The sequence below is a fragment of the Meriones unguiculatus genome, chromosome 10, assembly GCF_030254825.1.
Source record: "Meriones unguiculatus strain TT.TT164.6M chromosome 10, Bangor_MerUng_6.1, whole genome shotgun sequence".
Taxonomy (NCBI): Eukaryota; Metazoa; Chordata; class Mammalia; order Rodentia; family Muridae; genus Meriones; species Meriones unguiculatus.
The window spans coordinates 60154214-60180195 of NC_083358.1; the positions used below are offsets into that span (position 1 = coordinate 60154214).

Consider the following 25982-nt stretch of genomic DNA (forward strand, 5'->3'; position numbering starts at 1 on the left):
CAGTTGGAATACAAACACTCCTTTAAGTCCTGGAGACAGAGGCAAGCAGATCTGAGTTTAAGGCCAGCCTGGTGTAGAGCAAGTTTCAGGCAAGTTTCCATTCCAGGGCAGAAGGCATGTAGAGGGAGCATCAGATGTCTAGTCCAGGCAAGAAGCAGAGAGGCTTCCCCCCACCCCTTTTTATTCATTTGGGGATCCCAACCAATGGTATGCCATCACTCACATTCAGGATACATTTTCCATCTTCAATTAATCCTCTTTTTCTATTTGGAGTCTATTTGGAGGTTGGGTCCTAATAGAACAGAAAACAAAACAAAACAAACAAACAAAACCACCACCAGGTTGATTGACCACTTTTCATCCTGGAATTCCAAGTGAACTAGGTGTCTTTCATTTCCTACTATTGAAGAAAATAGGTCCATGTGATTGACAATGGTGGTACATGCCTTTAATCTCAAACCATGAAGGTAAAATTAGGTAGCAGAAGGAAGCACCCATGTTTGAAAGTGATGTCTAATTGAGTGGCAGAAACAGTGATGAATCAGAAAAAGAGTTGACAGAATAGAATACTGAATAGATAATGGAATACAGAATAGATAAGGGAAACTACTTAAGGGTAATACAGAAAGGAAAAGAGGTGGTTTTATTGGGCCACTAATACAGAGACAGGGTTGCAGATAACTGAGGTGAAGACTGAATGAGCCAGAGAATGAGAAGGAGCAAGGAGATTAGAGCAGATTGCTTGAGTTAGTTTGAGGGCAAGCCGAGCAATTGAGAGGCTGAGAGAGTAGCCACATTGAATAAGTCAGCTGGGAGAGGAGTTTGAGCTAGAACAGCTGAGTTGAACCAGCCAGCCCAGAGCTCAGTAAGAACTAGAAAGGGTGACCTTACTAAGCAGTAAGGCTCAGAGGCTGAAAATGTTCTAGGCCTAGGTTAGACTGTATGGAGGCTGGAAGCCTCCAGGAGTAGGCCTAGGTTAGCAGACAGAGGCAACCTGAAGCAGGTGAAAAAAAGTTCCTTTTACAGCCTTGGATTGAGAAATTGCCTGTATTAATTACTTTTTTCATTGTGTGACAAAGTACCTGAGAGAAGCAACTGAAAAGGAAGAGGATTTTTGCCATATGTTTAAGAAGGAGTGAATTCCATTCCAGGGCAGAAGGCATGTAGAGGGAGCATCAGATGTCTAGTCCAGGCAAGAAGCAGAGAGGCTTCCCCCCCCCTTTTTATTCATTTGGGGATCCCAACCAATGGTATGCCATCACTCACATTCAAGATACATTTTCCATCTTCAATTAATCCTCTCTGGGTACCCTCAAAGTTGTGTCATAGGTGATTCCAAGTCTAGTCAAGTTGATGATAAAGATTAACTATCATACTATGCTTTAGAACATGAGGGAAATGCTTAGAGTAACTCTGATAAATGATCAATGTGAGTCCACAAAACAAATCCATATGGTGGCTGAATGAATGAAATAGCCTTAGCATTTATCATATCTTTCAAAAATAAGCAAAATAAATATAGATTGGTGTATATGTGGTATTTTTAATTTTTTAAAATACGTTTTACATTTATGTGAATACACATACAGCTGTGTAGATATATGTGGGTACCTTCAGAGACTAGAAGGTGAATCAGATCCCCTGGAGCTAGAGTTAGAGGTAGTTATGAATTTCCTGATGGGTGGGTGCTGGGAACTGAATTCAGGTCCTCTGGAAGAATAGCACTGAAGAGCTGGGCTTTCTCTATATCCTCAATACTTTTTAATAAAGACTTTTCAGAACTCTGCTTAAAGAAAAACCTGGTTGTGGTTTATAGATGTATCATTATTTTAGTGCATGTGTAGAAGGAAGTGACAGGCAGCTAGTGATGACATATCCTGCTGTTGCTAGGTCCCTGAAGGAGGCAGTGGAGATGCCTGGTTGCTAACATTTACAATAGGAATGAATTCTATTGGCTGATAAACAGAACTCAGGGCTAGGGGCCTAGAGGAAGGATCTGAGGTAAGTATAAGGATAGATTCTAATGGTGATGCCTTTTTCAAAGGGATGTATTCTATTTATTCATTACAGGACTAGGGCCTAAACAATGCCCAGGATATTGGGGATAATGGGAGAGTCTATTTGGAGGTTGGGTCCTAATAGAACAGAAAACAAAACAAAACAAACAAACGAACAAACAAAACCACCACAAGGTTGATTGACCACTTTTCATTCTGGAATTCCAAGTGAACTAGGTGTCTTTCATTTCCTACTATTGAAGAAAATAGGTCCATGTGATTGACAATCCTGGTTATCCAATGTTTAGTCTAAGCTGTGCTTCCTACATCCATTACCATCCAAAAAGGAAAGAAAGGAGGCTTAGGAGGAAATACTGAACCAAAGCAAGACTGAAATCCAGCAAGGCAAACTCCAAATCCTTTAACTCTATGTCTGATGTCAAAGGGCTTAGTTGGCTCTTAGGATCACCACTCCTTCCAGCTTTGCTGACTGGAATACACTTCTCTTTCTTGGGCTGTTTCCATTCCTTGTTTGCAGATCTCAGCAGACATCACAAGGCTCTGACATTTCCAACAATCTTGGGGTCCAGGGCAATCCAGGCTTCACTTTCACAGCTTCACATAATGGCCTCCCAGGGCCTCCTTGCAGTGAGTCCCCTGCCACAGACTCGGTAGCTCTCCTTAACCATGGAGGAAGATTCCACAACCCCTTTACTCCTGTAGCTTTGATTCTAAAACCAGAACTACATGAATGAAGCTGCCATGTTCTTGCTTGAACCAGAAGTTGGTCCCCTTCTTGATTATATCTGCATAAGTTTCCCTTTATAGTTGTTTTTTAGTCTGAGGAAATCCCTTTGGCCATTGCCTTTCACAGGGTGCAGAATTAGCTGAAGGCACCCTCCCTTTATTACTCTATTTAGTATCCATTTAGCATCAGGCCTTTCTTAAAGTGGGTTTAGCATTACATTCCTTGTGCTCCTTTTCTTCTCAAACTCACATGTTATATTTCTTTTTGCCTCTCTTTTTCATTGTAGGTCTGTATGACTGGTCACTAATAACCATGTGATACAGTCAATACTAGGTTGACTTGAAATTTCTGCTGCCAGTCATATTAATCCAACATTCTTCAATTTAACCTCAGAGACATTCTTAGGAGAAAGGCAAAAAAAGCAGTGTTTGCCAAACGATTATAATAATTTTCTCTAGACCAGTTGCTAATATTTTTCCCCTTTTGAAAACTCTTGAGCTATAGTTCACATTGCTCTCAGCACTACTGTCTTTTAAGTTCTTCCTAGGATGGCTCATTAAAACCCTTATAGCATTCAACCACAAGCAACATGCTAAGGCCTGTCACAGCAATATTCTGGCCCCTAGTACCAACTTCTTTTATATTGCTGTGAAGAGACACCATATACAAGGCAACGTATAACAAAAAGCACTTACCTGGTGGCTTGCTTACAGTTTCAAAGTTAGCCAATGATCATCATCGTGGGAAATATGGCACTGGGGAAGTAGCCAAGAGCTTACATTTGATGCACTAGCAGGAGAGAGACTGAGCCTGGCTTGGGCTTTTCACCCCTTCCCCCAGAGCTACACCTCCCAACCAGGCCACGTCTTCTAATCTTCTCAAAGACTTCTACCAACTTAGACCAAGCATTGAAATGTAAGAACAGTGGGGCTGTTCTCAAACCAATACACTAAGTATGTTATTAACTAGCAAATGTTTCTCTCACCTCTAAGGTACTTAATAACTCCATAAGAAATGGAAAAGAGGAGAGACAGAAATGCTTTAATTTTTTTTTAAACTCGAGTCCATTCTGCCTTAAAAGTTTAATCCTTTAATAGTATCAACCTATAACTTGTGTAGTTTTTGTTTTGTTTGTAGACTGTGATAGCTGGAAGAAAAAATACTTTGACAGCAAGAAGGTCACAGCATCATTGGAGGAAGTTTTAAGAAAACTTAGAGAAGATTTGGAACTTTACTATAAAAAACTGCTCATGCAGCTTGAAGCCAGGGAGATCAAGATGCGACCAAGGAATCTGGCAAACATCTCAGATTCTAAGGTACTATGCCCTTCCATAGAAAAATCCTATGCAGGAAGCATGCTTTATACTTGTATTATTGTGTTTAGGATTCTGTGGGTTGCTTGTAGCAAAGCTTGCTTGGACAGTTAAAAACAAAATCTGTGGCCTGGTATCCAGAAGAGCCCCTGAGGAGGCAATAGACATATTTCTTTTAGGGCCTTGATGCTTTTGGTATTTCCTCCCTGTTTTTATTGATGGCCTCCTGATTTAAAAACAAACAAAAAACAATAATAGCAGTAGAGTTGCCAATGGCAAATAGGATCATATGTTTTTAAAATAGGAGAAAAACCTGGTCCAGAGCAACGAAATATAGAAATCTTTCCTTTAGCCTAGTGGAGGTCAACTAGGTAGTAACAATGGCCAAGGAATGCTTTGGCTGCCTTTGGCAAATTAGCATTACAAAGAGATAAAAACCTAATAAACAAGAGTAAGGTGCTAACTGAGCCCACTATAGTCCTGTGGGGAGAGGGCTTTACTACACCCATAGAACTCAGAATTACTGCTATTCCAAAGAATTTTTTACATTCTATGAAATTTTGATCAATTCATTTTGAGATAATCTTGAATCTAACATCTCAGACAAGATCATCCTTTATTGTAGAATTCTACCACCTAATTAAATAGGCAAAAATAAGTAAATAAACCCAGGAGATATTTAACAGTTTGCTTTTTGTTAGATTGATCTTACATATCCAAAAGACTTTAAAATATGTTAATTATGATAATAACTTCACTTTAGAATGATGAAATAGTGAATATTTACTATTTTAGGTAAATTTAATATAAAAAACCAAGATGGGCCAAAATAATTACTTACAACATTAGTTGATACTATTTTAGTGTAGTTAATACATTTATCTTGCACTTTTATTGGTTCAACATGAGCATCTGTTTCACAAAGGAAGTTTAAAAATTTTTTGATTGTTTTGTTTTTTTGAGATGGGATTTCTCTCTGTAGCCCTGCCTGTCCTGGAACTCGCTCTATATAACAGGCTGATCTTGAACTCAGAGATCTACCTGCCTCTGTCTCTGCCTCCTACATGCTAGGATTAAAGACATGCACCACGACAGCCCTGCATGGAAATTTAACATTTTAAAAAACTTCTTTAGTAAAGAGCACTGTATTTCATGAGGGTTTCTGGAAAAACGTAGATTTTCTTATATAAAACATTTAATTATTAAATGTTAAAAATAGTCCTAATCTGATTCAATTAATATAATACTCTGCTTATTTTTAAGTGTTTGCTAATATTTTCTTAAGTTAATAGTGTTGATGATGTTAAATTGATGGCCAGTTTTACAAATATAAATTCTGTTTTCTGAAACAGGATTGTAATATGTACCCAACCTGGCTTCACACTTAAGATCCTCCTGCCTCATTCTCCTAAATACTGAGATTATAAGTGTGTGTCATGATGCCAGGATAATTTCTTAAAAATAATAAATGACCAGTGTAGAACAGAAGCAAAAGTCGTTGCTATTGCACAAGAATTCAACAGAAAGAAAGACATCCAAAACAATGATATTGTTTTCTGAAATGGATTGTTTTCATGACTAATTCATAGCTTATGTTCATAAGGCCATTTATGTTAAATACACAAATATACTAAATAAATAATTTTATGTCTCACACAGAATTATCTTATAATCCAGATTACTGAAGTACAGCATGCAATTGACCAACTTAAGAGAAAATTGGATACTGATAAGATGAAATTCATATTAGAAGTTAAGGTAATCTATATTTCCCCTTATCAGATTATAATATTTATCTTGAAATAAAATAGTTTGGTGTTTTAAATTTGAATGTCAATATTATAAGGGGACTGACTTTTTAAATTAGTACTTTAACTAGAACAGGAATGAACAAAATGCAGGAAGAAAACTAAATATTATAAAAGGATGCATGTTGTAATAAGCCAAAGTAAAATTTTACTTAAAGTAACTAAAACTTAAAGGACCATGTTGAGACAGTACAATATGGGGGGAAAAACAATTTAAAAATCGCCTTTCTACACTTGTATAGCATGCATGAGATCCTGTATTTCAGACATTGATAAATCTGACAAACCTCTGGGTAAGCCCCTAACTCCCACTTAATTTGTTCTCTTTTCTTGGGTGATCAAATGTTGCTATTGTCATATATATGAAGCATGGCTCTTCTCCTAGACACTAAGTGCCCAAATGCTTCTAAGGATCTTAAATCTTTCATTTTCCTCATTTCATAATTAAGGAAACTTGAGGCCAACCAAAAGGCTAAGTACTTTGCTCAGAGTTTAAAGTACAAGGTTGGAACATCTATTCCTCATGCTGTGAATGTATGGACCAATAGCAGTAGCATCACCTACAGATTTGTGAAGAGTAGACATAATGGTGGCACACATCATTAATCCCAGCACTCTAGGAGGCAAAGGCAGGCAGAGCTCTGTGAGTTCGAGGTTAGCCTGGTAACAAAATGAGTCCAGGACAGCCAAGGCTACACAGAAAAAACCTGCCTCAGGGGGAAAAAAAAAATCTCAGGCTGCCCCGGGCTTACGGTGTCAGATGCTGCATTTTAAAATGAATCCTCCTGTTAAGACAGCCATTAAACCTTTAGAAGCACTGCTTATGCTCTGCTACCTTGAACAGAACAGACTCAGGTTAGCATTGGTGGAAATCTTTTAGGCAGTCACTCAAAAATCAATAACACTTAGTATTGGTTATATGTCCTTTAGGGATTATGGCTACATATGGGATTTTTTTTTCTCCTAGTCCATAAGCTGAAAACTCTCTTTCCTTTTTTTCTTTAAAACTAAATTACTATTTAGGTCCAAGTCATAAGTCATATTTGTAAAGTTAAAATCTACACAGAAGGTAGACGCTAATGTGCACACTTTCCAGAAGAACGCGGAGGAAGTCATGATTGAAGGTTTGGGGATACTCTTTTCTGCATCCCCACTAATTTCTGATATACAAGCCTATACTCTGGCTGCTTCTCCACATCTTGAACACATACTGGTTTCCTTCACTGGACAAATTGGTTTTGATTCCACAAATTATCCTTTGTTCTTTCCCTCTTCAATCTTAAGTATCCTAGTGCTGAGTGACCCTTGAGGGAAGCGCTCACATCTAGAACTGCACTGCCCAGTGTAGTAGACACTTGGAGGTTTAAATTTACAGAAGGTAAATGCAGGTCCTCACCCAAACAAGCTTCATTTGAGTGCTTAGTATCCTTGGGTGGTAGTGGCAACCACATTCACCAGTGAAGTATGCAACATTTCTACATTGTCAGTGCTAATTCTAGAAAGTGATAATTATTCTGTGCCATGAAGCTAATCTGGAAAAAGGGTTTAATGGAGAATTTCTGTTTTCATGTTCTATGTATACATGCTTTTTTTTTGTTCTATTTTTTTGTTTTTGTAAAGCCAGGGATTTGGTTGTAGCTCAGTGGTGAAGTCTATCATGTACAATGGGCTGCTAAAAACCCCAGCATGTACATGCATATATAAAAACTGCAACAAAGGTATCCATACTTCAAAGATTATTCCTATGATACAATTATATATAACTTTATTAAAAAAAAGTTCAGAATGCTCCAGATCATCTCCTAAGCATCTAGTATAGAAAAGCTCCCCCTGGTGAAAGTAAGCCCTCCCAGGGCAGTCCCTGCTCCGGAGGAAACTCATATTCATGGGCCTGCAGCATTTGTTTTGTTACACAAGGAAAGCCAGGCATGGGGGCACACACCTGTTTTACTGTTACTTGAGATTTTGAAGATAAAGTAAAAAAAAATAAGGTTCCTTTTAAGGACATTATCTCATGCACATCTGCTTAGATAAGTTAGGCCTATTAAGTGGGATGTATAACATGAGTTTATCATAGTAATCTAATAGGAATGAAGCATGAAAGGCAAATGAGGGCGGTTCCAGCCATGACACACTTTCAGAAGGGTAAGATGAAGTTCATTTCTAAAAGGCACTTCTTTCTACAGATGAGAAAACAAGCAGTTTCAGATTTGCAGACAATAAAAGCTGACCTGACACAGAAGAAAATGGGTACATCTTTCCGATCTCCATTATGTATGTTCATTTAACTTATCTCTTAAAATTTTAAATATTTATTTGAACAAGATAAGCTTGGTAATGTTCCTTGGTAATGTTTTACATAAATTATAAGGTTGAGAATAAATTTCAAGAATAAGATTTAACTTTTACCCCCCACTCCCCGAGGGGGGAGCAGACTTACCAGGCCACAGAGGAAGACAATGCAGCCGGTCATGATGAGACCTTATAGGCTAGGGTCAGATGGAAGGGGAGGAGGACCTCCTCTATCAATGGTCTTGGAAAGGGGCAAGGGAGGAGAAGAGGGAGGGAGGGAGGGAGGAATTGGGAGGGGATGAGGGAAGAGGCTACAGTTGGGATACAAAGTGAATAAATTGTAATAAATAAAAAATAAAAGATTTAACTTTTACTTCTTGTATTGCTATTGCAAAGTATAACATAAATCTCTAAAGTGTCTGTTTTTATTGAAGATTTTGAGTCTATTACCTATTCTGCAGTACTGTATTTTAAAACTGCTTATTTTTAATAAAATTAAGTTTAAAGGGCAGTAGGAGAGCAAAATTAATGACTAGCAAAACATGTAATGTCCTAGTAAATACCAGTGTATTTGCCTGGAAATAGAATTGTGTTAATCATATTGTGATTGAAAACAATTGTATCTACACATACAACAAATTAATGTCCAATAATCTAACTTGTATTGATTTTTAAAAGTGTAAAAAGATTTTTAGAAATACAAAGTTATTCAATATATACCAAGGAAGAAAATAATTTTACTGTCATAAGCAACTATGGAAATAGAAAGCAGAATATTGTCATAACATATAGTTGATAAATCATTTATTTTGGTTTGGAAGGGGATCATATATAAAGAAGATAGAATTTATGTAAATGGAGCTCAAAGGATACAAACATTTAATCTATTTTTTCAGGAAGTAATACAATTACAGTGTAATGAGTTGTTTTATTTTTTATTTAATATTTTACATGCACAGATGTTTGTCTATCTGTGTATCTCTGTCTATGTGTACCAGAAGAGTGCCTCAGATCCCCTGGAACTGGAGTTGTGAGCAACCACCAATGCTAGGAGTGACCCCAACCTCTGGAAGACAGCAGGTGCTCTCACCTGATGAGCCCTGTAACTTTATTGATTGCTTTGAGAAAGAGAACGAGGACTGTTTTACATTTAGAAATTTATTTTCACAATATTAAACTTTTAGTAAAAAGGAACAAGTTGAGAGAATAATGTTCTTAGGTAGCTTAATAGCAAAATGCAAATGAAAAAGAAAGTAGTCAAGAGTGAGTGGATAAAAGTGAAGGACCGGGAATGAGTGTGGAGAGTAAAGAGTGAAGAGCAGCAGCATATTCTTCTTACAGGGAATCACAGCAACCCCACTATCCACACCAAGCCACTAGTTACACACAATTTTAAACCTGTATTCATTTTTACAGAATATGTTAATACCAGGAAGGAAAATCCAGCATGAAATTTTGAAAGCGATTTTTATAATTAAATTATAGTCTTGAAACATTGAGGAATATTTAATAGAGTAAGTTGACTTGTTTTTTGCTTTTATATTCCTGGATATTTAAGAAATGTATGTATTTTTCAAGTGCAAATGAAGAATTTCTTTATTTCTTATCTGTGTATTGAGTATACCATTAAGTGAGTTACGGCAAAACATGACAAAAATATATGTTTTTATCTCTTCAAAAAGTTAGATGTACTTATACAGCTCAGTCCTGGAAATCTACTAGTCTGACAGAAGTGCTCCTTGGCATCACAGCTTTGGCTTTAAGGCTCCCCACATTTCTTTTGTTTGCTCTCTGGCTAGAGTGTCATCTGAGTAGTCAAGACAGTTTGCATTCCACATGCCAATGCCCCGCAAGCCATAGTCTTGAACATACGCTGCCTTCAGTGAGATGCTCCGGGGGTTGTCATACCATACTTGATGAAAATGGCCAGCAGGGTCCTATACAGAAGCAATAAGTTGGAAAGTTAAACTGTTCAATGCAACAATGCAACACTGAAGCACAAGGCTTGAACATGCAATGAAAAATGTTATAGCAAGTCACTTTCCTGCTCTAATATTTCATGGTTATACACATGGTGTTTCATTATCTTGTACTTCAGCAACAGTGAATAGTACACAACCTAACTTCCTATTTAAAGACCTCCCTGCCTTAGGAGTCTTTATTTGATCTGTTCTAATGATTATCAACTAAGATGTACACTTTATCATTGTAGAGCATGGAGCTTTTAAATGTACAGACTCTAGTAAGACCTGGTGAACACCTGGTGATGAACCCATGAGGTCAAGGCAAGCCTGACCTACCCAGTGGGATCCTGTCTAGAAAAACACAAGACAAAACTAACAGTTCAGATTAATATATTTTCACTCTGCATAAAACATGTTGAATTAAATGCTTCTAAGGCACGTGCTGTGATGCATATTAGTTTATTTTATGTTTTAATATTCCATTGGGTAACTCTGATAATGCAACCTAGTTTAAAAAGAACAACTGCTATTATATATTAAAACCAGCACATTTATTTCTTTGTTTGATTATTTCTATTCCTTACAGTTTCTGGAAGTGTGCCAACCTAAGAGTTCATCAGATGAATACTGGTTGTGATAAATCAGCCAGGAGAACAGGTAATAACAGTGGAGGAAGAAAGTGCTCCTTCCTAGGTCTTAATAATTGATTCTAAAAGGCTGTTGGAGGTGACTCCCCAGATGACTTTGCACAGAACTGCCAAAGAACAGTAAACTAGACTGTGGTCATATACTTACCTTCTTTTCTACTCTGCACCACTGTCTCTCAAGAAACACAAGGGTTATTAGAAAAGATACAGGGAAAAGAACAAATGAAGGAGAAAAACGTATTAAGAGGAAAATCCAGCGCATAATAAATAATTTACTGTTGCTCTAGGCATTAGGAAACGGCGTAAAGCAACCTGGATGAATGCCAGTACTGTTGTTCTCTGTGGCAGCGCTCTTAGAATTAGTTTCTTGACAGTCCACTTTGAAGAGCAGTAGTAACATGGCAAACCGGCTGCAGTGTGGTTCAGCCTCATAGGCTCATTCAGTGCAGGCAAACCTCGGCCCTCACGCTTGGTGCACTGACTGGTGTAAGCCTACTTGCAGTATACATGGTTATAAAGAGCAGAATGATTCTTTTCAAACACAGCAGAAACTTGATTGTATTGTGACTAAAATTGAAGACCCTAACAGTAACAACAGATTGTTGTTTAAAGTGCCTATTAAATGGCCTCTGAGGCTCCCCAAAATGTTTCATGAACTACTTGGCTTCAAATAGTGTGTTCTAGATAGTGCTTACCAAAACACACTCAGTAAGATGAAAGGACATCTCATACATAAGAGTTTAAACATAAAGAAATATAAGAAAAAATGCTATCAACCTTAATTTTATCAGTGGATACTGTGTATTGTGTTGAAAACCATACTGAATCCAATTAAAATATGCAACTAACACAAGTGAATAAAAATATTTTAAAGTGTGTCTAGGAAGTAAAGAAAATATACTTAAAAACAAATCTATCTTTCAAAGAAACTAAACTGGTAGTTATATCAGAAGAGGGAATGGGGAAAATGGAGACACTCAAAGGACATGCTATTTTAGTCAAAAGAAATAAGTTGAAAAGATCTGCCAAATGTAAAGACCAAGATAAAAGGGATTAGATATTGAAAAAAATTGCTGATTTTAACTGATTATGGTTTCATATACTTTTCACTATAAAAGAAGTCTGTGGAGTAAGATACATGGTAGGTAACGGGTTTAACAATCCCACAGTTTAGACAATGTTAAAGCAGGTTGTATACCATAATAAGATACAGTTTTGTCAATTAAAAATGTTATTTTTTTAAAAAATGAATTATGTTTCTGCATTTTCTCCCTTAGTGAATAAAAATTACAAAAAACACTGTGCATGACAGTATATGCTGTCACTACACACATTTCTAATTTATATATAATTGGTTACTATAATGACAAAATATTCTTCCCCTGCATTGTTATAAAACAGGCTCCATGTTAAATAAATAACTTTATGTATTACAACACTTTTTAAATATTTTAATATAATTCCATACAATAGAAATCCCAGACCAACAGATATGGCCAAGTGTTTTCTAAATATATTTGATCATAGCACATACATGCATATTTGCATATGTATGGATGTGCCTATATATAATGAATGTTAACAGTCCTCAGAACAGAGGTCTAGTAATATTACTTTATATTGTATATAATATAAAAATATTACATCATACACATATATTAGGTATATAATTTTGATTCTGAAGTTTAAACAGCTTAGCACTACATATCTGTAGTAATGTGCTTGCAATCAACTTTCTATAAGCAAGTATCAGATCATCAGTCAGTAAAATATAAAGACAACATATAACTAATATTTCAATATTACTTTTAAAGTAACGTAATTCAAGGTAACTTTAAAGATAATTTGTACTTAAAGTTTTTTTAGATTTAAAACAAACAAACAAAACAAAAGGTTTCACTTTTCCTAAAGGTGAATTGTGAAACAATTCTTTGCCTCTGGAATAGACATCTCTATTGCCACTTCTCATTTTTTTTTAACCACACCTATAGTTCTTCAGGTTTTCTTATGTAATATTTTTGTTATTAGCTTTTAACATTTCTTACAATTTGTTTTACTTATAAAATAAACTTTCTGGATGCCATTTTTTTTTTCAATATGAAAATCTATCGTGACTCATCTACAGATCTCAGTTTCATTCCTACCTCTCTGGGTCTCATCAGAATCATTAAGCTATTTTGAAATAAGTAGAGATTTTCAAACATAAAACCTACTCTGGCCAGAGGCCTTTCAAAAGCAAATTACCTTAGCATAATTGTAAACTATTAAGGAAATTCTGTTTGTGATACGCATATTTTATAGAATTTTCAAAAGAAAATTGACCAAGCAGAGTAATGTAATGTGACTTGTATTACATTACACTAGTAATGTACTTGAATTACTGCACTAGTAATGTAACTTGAATTGTTCTTCCAGGCAACTAAATGTCCTGGTTATACACAGTGAGGTTTATGCACATAACCAGTAAAATTGATATTGCTACTGCGAAATATCTAACCACAAAATATGGAGTTATGCAAATCAATAACATAAATGTTCATAATTTGTGAAACTGTACCTTGTAGTTATAGTAAGGAGCTTGCTGGTCTTTATTCCATTGACTTCCAGAGACAGAACTATTTACTTGCTTCATGATTGCTTTGTAGGGCACCTGATGCCCTGCAGCATCGCTACAGGGAGCCCCCCTAAAAGGGACCTTTGCAATGGTACAAACATCATCCTAGAAATTTAAAAATGTTCATTTTATTAGTAAGCAAATGTTAAAAGCCAAATGAGAAAAATAATAACTGTTAGAAATAAAAAATATGCTATGAAGAACCTGACTATACAGAAAAATCATAAAATTTAATAATAAAGTAAACTATACAGCATTCAGAAACTTCCATTATTTTTAAAGAATTAAAAAGAAAGTTTAGGGCTGGAGAGATGGCTCAGAGGTTAAGAGCATTGGCTGGCTATTCTTCTAAAGAGCCTGAGTTCAATTCCCAGCAACTACATGGTGGCTCTATAGTGAGATCTGGTGCCCTCTAATGGTAAGAAGGCACACGTGCAGGTCGACTGTTGTATAAATAATAAATAAAACTTAAAAAATTTTAGCCTTAAAATGTATTTCAAAACTTATTAAATAAAGTTTCATCTATTCAGAGCAGAACAAAATATATAATGGAGTAATATCACATAACAAATAAGTTGTTCTTACCTCTGAGAGATTCAGGCAGAGGTAATCATAGCCATACCAGGGAATACCCATTACGAGTTTCTTAGGGCTAATGCCCATCTTGATGTAATCACTGTATCCTGGTCACATGGAAATAGAAAAAACATATAACTCTTTCATTTATGTATCTGTTAATAAGTATATACAAGCTGGGCAACCACACTAAACGTTAAATTTATAAAAACAGGTATATGTGCAGATGTAAGGTGGGTTTTCTTCTGTGATGTCATAAAAGTTATCCCTTAAGAACTGGAAGTTCTATGTCTTGCTTTCTAAGCTATTTGTTTTTAAATAAGAGACAATTTCTAATGAAGATGATATGGAAACAAAATACACAAAATATAATAGGAGAAGTGAAAATTTCAAGAAATCATACTAATTTTATGTGTTAACTGCTAACATATACTTGATATTTGAGATTCCAAAGCTTCAAAAAGATTCTATAAATCTTAAACTTTATGACAGTGACACTCAGAATTTCTTATAGAAACTCAAGTGTTCCATGTTTAAAAGTATTCTGTATGTTTCCTAATGGCTGCTGGAGATAAGAAATGTCCTTGCTCTTCTGCTGTGGTAACCTGTAGTTTAGTCCACACAGACTATGAACGAGCTCTCCAGCTGCTCCTGAGAATGTTGACTGGCTGGGTCTTGTGCAGGTCTTATGTCCGTTGCAGCCAGAGCTGCTGGGAACTTGCAACTGCATCACCGCATCATAACTGGAAGACACTTTTGCTATGGGCTCCTCAACTCTACTTCTTAGACTTTCTGTGCACACCACAAGGGTTCCTGAGCCATGTGTGTGTGTGTGTGTGTGTGTGTGTGTGTGTGTGTGTGTGTATGTGTGTGTGCACTGCACACACGTGTGTAATACAGAGTACCCATGAGTTCCCATTTGTGGTTGAGTATATATGGTTGAGTCCATATATGGTTATTGTTTGTACTCTGACTAGCTGTGAATTTCTGCATTAACTTCCATAATATTAAACAAAAATATCTTGGCATACAACAAGAGTATTAGGCCTAAAGTAAAAAGCACCCATTTCTGATTTGAGTTCTATCTCGTCTATAATGTAGGAGCAATGATAATATAGCTGTCCCATGAAACTATGATAAGTAAACAAAATTTTCAATTTTTTTTTAAATACGAAAGTTCTCCAATTTATTTTTATTCTTTGAATTTTATTATATTTTATTATTTAAAATATATTTTATTATATTTATAAAGCATGCTTTTATATAGAAAGTGTATAAATTATTTAGAAATGCTAAAGGTACCTTGGTATCTGAGGTTTTGGAATAAATATTACTAATTAAGTGATCATTTCTTTGAGTCTTACCAGTTAATGTCTGATTGTAGGGAGCATTGGCTGCTGCAGTACATTCTGACCAGATCTGACTTTGCTCATCATAAGACATCACAAAGAGAAAGTCACAGGCATCCGCAATCCCAGTGTAATTATAGCACCTGTTGTCTATATTCTTTGGTGACCAAGCTACATCAAAGGTTACCTGTGAAAAAACTACATATTATTTTATATAATGTGATAAAGTATATCAGATTTTTATTTTTCTTGCCTTGTTCTACTCAAGAATAAGGAAGTGCTTATAATGTATGCATATGGGAGCTGACACATGTAGACAAGGTCTAATAAATACATTTTGTTACTACATTGGACTGGCCTGCATCTGGATCTGGATACATAAGCACCAAGAGAGAACACTGTAAAGAAAAAGAATTTCAAATCCAAAGGCTGGGCTAGGAACTCCCTTATTGAAAGAAGCAAGTTCAATAATAACACCCAATGTGGGGCCCCTGGATAAGTGGAAAATGAAGCCACATGAAAAGAAATCAAATACAGAGACTTTAAAGTACTGTAAAGGCTACGTAGATCACTTGTTGGTTCTGCCTGATGGTTAATCCCTGATTCAAAATTATATACATGGTAGGGTGGCCCAAGATGACATACAGTCAGAGGCTTTACTCATCAACTCAAATGCTTAATGCATCACTTAAATGATCTTAGTTTCTGGAAAGAGCCAAATGAATCAGGTGATAAGCTATGCTTTACTTTGAATAGTGATCAACAAGGATGAGTCTCTTAAAATGTTTTTTCCCTTAACTCTTAATAAATTTTATTTTAATGTGTAGAAACATTCTAACATTCCCTCAAGTGTTTCCCTTAATTAGACACCCAGTAAACACCAGTTATTATAAAATGAGTCTTTATGTAAAATCTTTATATTGTGTCTAATTTATCTTATCAGACTTTCAGACTTTTTCAAAGTTTTCCCTATGCTTCATTGAGAATTAACAGTTTTACAGCAAATGGCTATGAAGCAAAGGTTTACATATTGGACCCATTTTATCACTGTCTCTTCTTATCAAATGGGAGCTGTGTTACAGTAGTAAAGTGAGTAAGTACATACACACCAGAGGTTCTCAACCTTCAAAATGCTGTGACAATGTTGTGGTGGGCCCAACAATAAAATTATTTTTGCTGCTACTTTATAACTGTAATTTTGCTACTGTTATGAATTGTAATGTAAACATTTTGGAGTTGAGGTTTGCCAATGGGTTGCAACTTACAGGTTGAGAACCACAGCTCTAAGCAGTTAACATTACAATCTGCTCTGTTACTGTTTATATATCTTGAACTAAGATTATTTTCACTTGAATGGCTCCTCAACAGTTTCTCACCCACTTCAGAGAGGGTAGTGGTTAGAGAGAAGGAAGCCAAAGCCTTGGGTTTCAGTATTAGTTCTTGTGGCCAGCTATTTACATCTGTGGCCGCAGTTCTACAGTGCTGTTTCTACTCCAGGCTCTCTAGTTTGTTTTTCTGAGACAGGGTTTCTCTGTCTAGCCTGGCTGTCTTGGACTCACTTTGTAGACCAGGCTGGCCTCAAACTCACAGCAATCCTCCTGCCTCTGTGCTCCCCAGTGCTGGGATTAAAGGCATATGCCACCACACCCAGCTCTAGCTTGTGAAGTTTTAAGACATATCAAGAATGACTCCTTTTTGAGTGGTCTAGCACTTGTTCTATTTCTTCTTTTTTTTTCTATAATGAACTTTTCAAGTATTATTTCAAGATTAGCCCTGTATAAATCAGAGCCACCAAGATAGCTTAGGGTAAAGGCACTTGCCACCAAGCCTAGAGACCTGAGTTTGTTCTCTGGAACTGACGGGAGGAGAGAGCTGACTCCACAGCATTGTACACACACACATGCACCCACCTGCCTGCCTGCACACACATATACATGCAGTGCACACACACACATATTTATACACAGACTAAGCTAACCTAAATTTAAAAATTAATTCAACAAATATTTATCAAACATTTCCTGAGGACAAGAGTGATGCCATCATCCCAATCTAAGCTATAACTATCTACTTGTAGATAACTACCACTTACTAGTGGTACTTCATTTCTCCTCTAAGTTTATCGATCACTACAGGATGATTTTCTACTGTCACCTATTATATACTGAATAAAATGCATTTTCCCAGCCTGATATTCTGAATCTTTCACAATCTGGTCTTTGCACCTTTTCTCCCATAAATATGAACTTCATGTAATATATTCACCTAATATAAATCTGACCCCTTAAAAACAAACAAAAAAATTAGAATTTGGTTTAGCTAGTCCTTTTGACCTTGTCCTTTCATTGTAGGTTAATTAGGACTGGCAGATTGTTGTCCTCATGCCAATTCTAACCCTCTACTAACAGAGAATGAAGGAAATTTTTCTGAGACCAAAATTTGAGAGGCATATGCTACTCTGAATGCCAAGCATTTGCTTTTGCTGATCTATGCTGAAAACCTGAATTCCACTGGAAACTGATAAACATTTCTGTTGGAGGTTGGTCTAATGCTAATTACTGGCGCTTAAGATCTGGTTACTGGGCCCCTAGACACCCATCCTTGTTGTGTAAACCTACCTAAAACATGCCTGATTGGTTCATTAAATGGTCTATACCTGAGCATGGCAGAATGGGGTAGGCGTGACTAGACAGATGGATGGGAAGGAGGAGAATGATAGGTTAGTGTGGAGAAAAAAACCATGTGGCTGAAGAGAAAGGACTCCAATAATGGCATGGAAAGGCCCAGATCAAGAATAAAAACAAGTAGCATGGGATTATGTATTGAAGGTGTTCTGCCCAGTTCTCAAACCCCAAAAGACCAGGAATAAACAGACTCCACTGTAAATACATGAGGTTCTTTTTATTATAAATCATTACAAGCTGCAACTTGGGCCCACACCCCAATTCTGTTCCTGAATTGGTGACCTATAGCCTAGTTCCTGGGACTGGTGACTTTTGGGGGAGGGGAATCAGGCCTGGTTCTCTCATTATCTGCCTAGCCCAAGGTGAATAAAGCAACTGTAAATCTAACAGGCATCTGTATCATATTATTTTTGATAGCAGGTTAGATGATACCCCCATTATAATCATAGGACTAATAATAAATATATAATCTGAGTGTAAGGGTTATGCCACCATCCCATTCTAGACCATAAATTTTCTTACCACTAGACAGGATCATCCTTGTGTTATAATTACCAGTGTGTCTCAAATTCGTGACAACCAGCTGTTGGGTGTTGGTATGGTGCTCAGTGTATACAAATGCTGAACTCTAGGCCCCAAGATCTGGTTATTGTCCAGACAAGTGCACTGTCACATACTCTGATCAATGTTGTGTAAACTTTGCTCCCCAATTATCTGACTGGTTAATAAAGTAGCTGACAGCCTGTAGCTGGGCAGAAGAGAGATAGGCAAAACTTACATTCCCCAGCTTGGGGTCTCAATAGGGACCAAGAGGCAGAGGAGAAGGAGGAAGAAGAGAGAGTAAGAAAGGATGTCACCATGAGGAATTGGCCTGATGGAGAGAAACAGCCCAGGTAGGACCAATAGGGCAAGTAACTTGGGGTGTGTGGCTGGGATGTAGCCAGACTAGCTTAAAGGATTAGTATAAATGGATATCTGCCCAGTTATTGAGCTTAAAGCTTGTTAATAAATATAAGTCCCTGTGTCATTTATTTGGGAGGTAAAGCGATGATTAGAAAACGACCCCTGAAAAAATACATACTATCCACTACAACCAACCCTACGAGAATCACCTGATGCACACAGTAAAAATGCAGTTTCCTAAGCTCTATCCCACCCTCAATGAATTAATGTTAGGAAATTTTAAATAGCTTCCCCATGTGATCCTAGGTCAAGTTCCAGAATCATTGGCTTATAGTAAGATGCTCTATCTTGGATGAGTATTACATGTATATGTAATAGATACTCAGAATATATTCATTATACATATTTTATATAAGGGTGGTTTCTGCATTCATAAATTCTACAAAATACAGAAAAAAAGTTTGCTAATTTTCTGTACTGAATATGTGTGGATATATTTTTTAAATCAACAATCAATGTAATAGCTTTGTATATAACATATTGTACTAGATATATCAATAATGTAAAGATGATTTAAAGTATATGGGCAGTGTTGTATAGGTTATATTGAATACTTTGCCATTTTATGACTTCAGCATCGATAGATTTTGATATCTACTGGAAACAATCTTCCATGGATACCAAGAACAATATGTGTGAGTCTACTTAAATATTTTGGCTTTATTAAGCCAGCATCTCACTATGTAGCCCAGGCTAGCCTCGAACTCCCAGTCTCCCTGCCTCTACCTAAAGCACTAAAATTAGAGACATGTATCATCACAGCTGGCAGGATTTTAAATGTTTTAAAACAGGGATAATTAATGTGTTCAGTAATTTTCTTTTCAGTGCTGGAGGGTATCCCAAGGGCTTTGTGCATATGGATATGTGTATGTGCACAGGGCTTTAGGTTTTTATTTTTTATGACCCTGAGTTTTCTTTCTTTCTTTCTTTCTTTCTTTCTTTCTTTCTTTCTTTCTTTCTTTCTTTCTTTCTTTCTTTCTTTCTTTTTTCTGAGACAGGGTTTTCTTTGTAGTCATGGCTGTCCTGGAACTGACTCTATAGACCAGGCTGGCCTCAAACTCACAGAGGCCGGCCTCTGCCTTCAGAGTGCTGCCATCATGCCCTGCGACCCTGTTTTCTGAATGTGCAGGCAGTTTAACAGTCCTGATCCAAAGGCACATTGCTCCCTGCTACTTACACATTGTCTGCAGGATTCCTTGTGCTGAGATCTGCTCTAATTATTCTCCTGGCCTACTGCCACAGTTCGGACTGGTTCTACAGAATTATTCCTTCGACCTTTCATGGGCCCCGAGTTCTTTGCCAATAACAGAGACTACAGAGAGTGAGACATTTCCGCAGCACCTCCCCTCCTTAGTGCCTGCTTTTTCTGCCTATATACCAGTAAGAACCATGTCGGGCCCCCTTGCTTCTTGCTGCCCCACACACAGCCTGTATTGCTGCAGGCAGGTGGGCAGATAGATGGAACAATCCCAATGTTGACATCAACAGAAACTTAGGACCTTAAATAATAGTAACACATCAGAAAAGGTGTTCTGGGAAATATGTGTAGACATTCTTTCAGCATTGAAATAAAGATTTCATTAGTCAACACTTTTTTTGTGAATATGTTTTGATTAAAAACTAACAACAAAGAATGAATACTTACCTGTGAGCCTTCAATCTCATGATGGAAATACTCTGTGGTTTCTTTGACCAAAGCTGTCAATGCTTCATATTCAGGTGATGAACAATTAACTTCTTGTTCTATGTCTATATTAATTCCATCCATATGTTGTGTTTTGGCCAAATCAACTTTTTGAGCTATCCATGATGCTCTGAAGGCAGGATCAATGATATCCTTCAGGGAGACATCACCTTTGGAAGAAACACATATCTATATAGATGGTTTTCATAATTAAAAGTCATTTACTTCACAAAGCCACTCCCAAAGAGATCAAAATATCTTTCATTATAAATTTTGGAATATTAAGCCTCTAATTTGCTGTCCAACTTGAGAAATAGCATGCCAAATAACAGCCACTGCTTACTAATCTTCAAAATGGTCATTATGTATAAAATCATCCTAAGTTCAGCATGCTATAAGTAGGCAATCACATTTGCTCAAAAACAAGAAATGCTTTTATTTAATTTTTTTAAATCTGTATTTGTGGAATAGATGTAGCAGTATCTACAGTTAACTTGGATACAGAAACTAACAATACAAAGTGTGGCATATTTACACAATGGATTACTACTCAGCAATTAAAAACAAGGAAATCATGAAATGTGCAGGCAAATGGTGGGAACTAGAAAAGATCATCCTGAGTAAGGTAACCCAGAAGCAGAAAGATACAAATGATATATATTCATTTATAAGTGGATATTAGCCATATAATATAGGATAAACATACTAAAGCCCTAAAGAAGCTAAACAACAAGGTGGACCCTAGGGAAGATGCTTAATCCTCATTCAGAAGGGCAAACAGGATAGAAATCGGAAGTAGGAAAAGACAAGGAACAGGACATGAGCCCTCCACAGAGGACCTCAGAAAGACTACCCACCAGGGTATCAAAGAGGATACTGAGACTCATAGCCAGAGTGCCAGAATTCTTATGGAAGAAGAGGGAGATAGAAAGACCTGGAGGGGACAGGAACTCTACAAGGAGAACAACAGAGCCAACATACCTGAGTCCAGGGATCCCCTGCAGAGAACAATACTCCAACTAAGGACCATGTATGGAAAGGACCTAGACCCCCTGTTCAAAGGAATCCCATTGGCTGCTAAGTTTCCAAGTGGGCCAGTAAGGGGTACAGGGATTGTCTCTGACATGAACTCAGTGACAGGGCCTCTGATCACTGCCCCCACCTGAGGATGCAGCCTTGCCAGGCCACAGAGGAAGATGATGCAGCCAGCCTAGATGAGACCTGATAAGTCAGGGTCAGAAGGGCAGGAGGACCTCCCCTATTAGTGGACTAGGGAAAGGGCATAGAGGGAGAAGAGGGAGGATGGGTGGGACTGGGAGGAGACAAGGGAGGGGGCTGCAGTGGGGATACAAAGTGAATAAATTGTAATAAATATATAAATTAAAAAGGAATTTTAAAGAAATCTGTATTTGTGGAATAGATGTAGCAGGATCTACAACTAGGTTTTGAAAAAAGAGGCATAAAAAGAAGACTATAGTAAACAGTGCACTATAGTAAATATGTGTTCCCATTGGCTAGACACATGTGTTTGCTAAAAACATACCTTTCAGCACTACTCTGGCTCCTTTTGAATGAGCATAGCACATAAGTTCTGAGTCATATTTTCCAAAAACTGCCACAGTTGTAATCTGTGACCAGTCAAAAGATTTCCAGGTTTTCTGTCCAACATCAAATACAAAGACCTGCCAGGAAAACAGGGGTAGGTACCAGCACTTAAACTGAGATTATCACACTGACATCCAGATATGTGAACCACCTCCATATAGACACTGCAGCAGGCACTGGGCACTGAGAGTGCAGGACGAAGCCATCAGGTTACCAATATAACTGCTGCCTGAGTGGACCTGGAATTAGTACTGGCTAGTGTTGAGTCCTGAAGACAGAAAGAGCACAGTCACCATAAACATTTAGTATGGCAGATGCCAAGAATTTAGAGGACACTGAAAAGAACCAGAGAATGGTTAATCCAGGATAAATCATGAAAGGCTATATCAGTAAGTCAGCCCTGTTCCAAAGCTAGTATCCTGAGGGAAATAGAGCAAAAGCATCTTTATTTAATAAAACACCTTATTGTAACAGACTCGTAAAATCGCCACTGTAATGGACTCACGTAAAACTCATCAGAGATTAAGGCAGCCGCTCAAACACAAACAGCATCTCCCTGAACTTCTGAATAGACTGAACGGCCATTTTGAAGCCATGGAGCTTCACTTCAGGTTTTCTACTTTTACTAGCCATTACAGTTTTACACATTTGTCCATCACACACACACACATAACTGTGACAGACTTGAAATAGAAAAACCATCTGCTGTACATGTGCTTATGTGTTCTTTTGCCTGCATTAATCCCCACCTAATGTTAAGTTTTTAAAAAGGAAAAGGAATGCATTCTAGAAAATTCCCTTCTGGTGAAATGAGAAATAGACTAAAAGGCTGGCATTTAATTTTCTCACCCACCCTTTTACCTTTCAGAATATGCATAGTTAATTTTTTTCTGCCAAGCAATTATCCAATAAAGTAACTATATACAGAATGTGAACTGAATGGCCCAACGCCCAATGTTTTTAGTCTCATATTTAGGACTCAATTTATTTTAAAAAAAATAACAAAAACTAAGTCCTGTGGTATAATAGCAATCACCCTCAGTCTTGAATATACAAAGGAAGGGGGTGTTAGGTCTGGCACTCTGGAGAATGGTATCTTAGGTTAATGATTACTGTGATGAAACCCGAGGACCAAAGCAAGTTGGGGAGGAAAGGATTTATTCAGCTTAGGTTTCCACTCAGTTCATCTTCAAAGGAACTGGTCAGGTCAGGTCAGGACAGGCTCCTGGAGGCAGGAACTGATGCAGAGGCCATGGAAGAGGACTCCTTGCTGGCTTGCTCACTTTTTTTTTTTTTTTTTAATAGAACCCAGGAACACCTGCCCAGGGATGGCACCGTTCATAATGGCCTGGGCCCTCCCTCGATGCTCACTAACTGAGAAAACGCCCTACAGGCTTGCCTACAGCAGGATTTCATGGCATTTTCTCAATTGAGGATCCCTCCCCTCTGATGACTCTTAGCTTGTGTCAAGTTGACATAAAACTACCCAGTACAAATGAGGTTCGTCCTCAAAGCACAGTTCAGACCCCAGTATTTCCCCCACACAAAAATACATGCAATGGGGAGGGAGAATCATATAATCTAGTCTTCCCTTTCAAGAAATAAAAAGCCGGCAAAGGGCTCATTTACTACAAATATATGAGGATAAATTTTGTCTGTGTGTGTAATTCAAAATTCTCACAAATACTATGTCACCTACTAAGTATTGGGTGCCACAATAAATCAGACTGTTACAAAACCATTTAACTGTGGGGAAGGGCTTTAGGCTGAAACAGCTGAGTACCTTGAATTCCTACTTACCGAATCAGAACCAGCCAACCAACTAATCTCAAACTAGGTTTCTTAGTTAGGGTTTCTATTGCTCTGAAGAGACGACATGACCACAGCAAATCTTGCAAAGGAAAACATTTAATTGAGGCTGACTACAGTTCAGAGGTTTAGTCCATTATCCTTTTGGAGCAAAGCATGGTGGCATGAAAGCAGACATAGCGCTAAAGAAAAAGCTGAGAGTTCTGCAACATAACATCAGGCCTGGCTTGAGCTTTATGAGACCTTAAGGCCCGCCCCCACAGTGACACACTTCCCCCAACAAGGCCACACCTAATAGTGCCACTCCCTACAGGACAAGCATTTGATTACATGAGTGCATGGGGTCATTCCTCTTCAAACCACAGTAGGGAAGTCCCACCAGACCGTATACAAAAAGCTAAACAGCTATCCATTGCCAGCTAGCTAATTACATCCTTCCCAGATTTTTAAAAAGATTTATTTTATGTAGATGAGTGCTCTATCTGCTTGTACATCTGTATGCCAAAAGAGGGCATCTGATCCCAGAATAGGTGGTTGTGAGCCATCACGTGGTTGCTGGGAATTGAACTCAGGACATCTGGAAGAGCAGACCTTGCTCTTAACCGCTGAGCCATCTCTCCAGCCCCTTGCCCGGATTTTAGCGTCTGAGCTTTTTATGATTTGAGTGCTGCCAATGACCACAGCTCAAAGATGGTCCTTAAAAAAAAAATGTTATTTTTCCACAGAAAGCAGTCTCCAAAGATACTTTCACTATTTTTTTTTCTGAACAATGTGTGCAAACACAAGCATTTAAATATGTCTCAAAACCCAATATAAGATTAAGGGCCAAAAATTGTTTCTTCTTGTACTATTTTTTTAAGCGCTCCACCCTGTGACCTCTCCGACTTCTTCCAGGTCCAGCTTACTGTCATCAACTCCAGTTACATAGTTTTACCATTGCTTCAAGAAAGAGTGTCAAGTCCACAGTCCTTTATAAACCCTTATGTTGGGTTAAAGGAAAATACTGGAACACTTGTTTTTGCCACCTTCCTGGGTGGGTGAGCGTCCATAAACTAAAGAACTAATCCATATCAAGCGCAAAGGTCAACAGACATTCTGCCTTCTGATGTACTACCGGAGGCTGAGACTCTCTCGTACTAAACCTTCATTGCCTTGGAAACGGAGGACTTGTTCTCCGACACCCTGCGCAGGAGGCTGAGCGGGTAGGAGAGGAGTGGGCCTTGGGGGTGCGAGGAGGCATTAGCGCGCTCAAGCAGGCACTCTCAGGCTGAGGGAAGTTGCCCAACCTCTCTGCGCCCAGGGTTCCCGTCTACAGGGAAGGAAAGATGAAAAGAGGAAGGCTTGGGGTGCTCGGGGTGGTTACGGCCGCTCTGAACGCCACAACTTCTCCTACAGCCTTGAGTACCAGACAGCAAAGGGGGTGCTGACCTCCAAGTCGCGGCGAGAGCGGATCGGTCGGCAGAGCGCAGCCTCTGAGCACGGGCAGTCCCCGGCCGAGAGCCGCGCCAGCAGCGGCACCAACAGCAGAGAGAGTCCGGGGACGTAGCGTAGCGCCATGCCGGGGCTGGAGGCTGCAGGGAAGACAGCTCCTGGGGGGCGGGGCCCGTGGTTGGAGGGGCGGGACTTGCTGCAGAACAACTGCGCGATTGGGCCCTGCGGCCGGATAGGTGGGCCTTAAAGGGCGGGGCCTGTGCTGGACGTTGGAGAGGCGGGGCTTGCTGCCGAGTGGATGGGGGCCTAGTGCTCTCCGCTGGGAGCGCAACTTAACTAAAAGACGCAGCGTAGTCCCCCCACCTCCCTCCACTCCAATGCGTGGACGGGCCGGGGCTCTATCATGTTTATCCTCTCCATCATTCTGGCTCCACACCATGCCATGGTTGTGTGGTCCAAAGTTTTCTGCTCATTCTTCTTAAAACTGTCTTAGAACAC

At 38.3% G+C, this 25982-nt stretch overlaps 2 protein-coding genes across 2 annotated transcripts in view; one reads left to right on the forward strand and one right to left on the reverse strand.

The window, feature by feature from the left end:
• Window positions 1–15481, forward strand: part of Spata1 (spermatogenesis associated 1) — a 41463-nt gene extending 25982 nt beyond the window's left edge. Inside the window, exons 11-15 of the mRNA XM_060392564.1 lie at window positions 3883–4061; window positions 5718–5816; window positions 8053–8140; window positions 10709–10779; window positions 15344–15481. Of these exons, the coding sequence (XP_060248547.1) occupies window positions 3883–4061; window positions 5718–5816; window positions 8053–8140; window positions 10709–10731 (389 nt within the window). The 3' untranslated portion in view covers window positions 10732–10779; window positions 15344–15481. The remainder of the gene's footprint in view (window positions 1–3882; window positions 4062–5717; window positions 5817–8052; window positions 8141–10708; window positions 10780–15343) is intronic.
• Ctbs (chitobiase) lies at window positions 9301–25648 on the reverse strand. Its single transcript, XM_021653153.2, has 7 exons — window positions 25482–25648; window positions 22183–22321; window positions 20601–20809; window positions 15324–15495; window positions 13969–14066; window positions 13327–13488; window positions 9301–10095 (listed from the first exon to the last, which is right to left on the reverse strand). The coding sequence occupies exons 1-7, from the start codon at window positions 25608–25610 to the stop codon at window positions 9904–9906; spliced, it is 1101 nt and encodes a 366-aa protein (XP_021508828.1). The 5' UTR covers window positions 25611–25648; the 3' UTR covers window positions 9301–9903.
• Window positions 25649–25982: the final 334 nt, after the last annotated feature.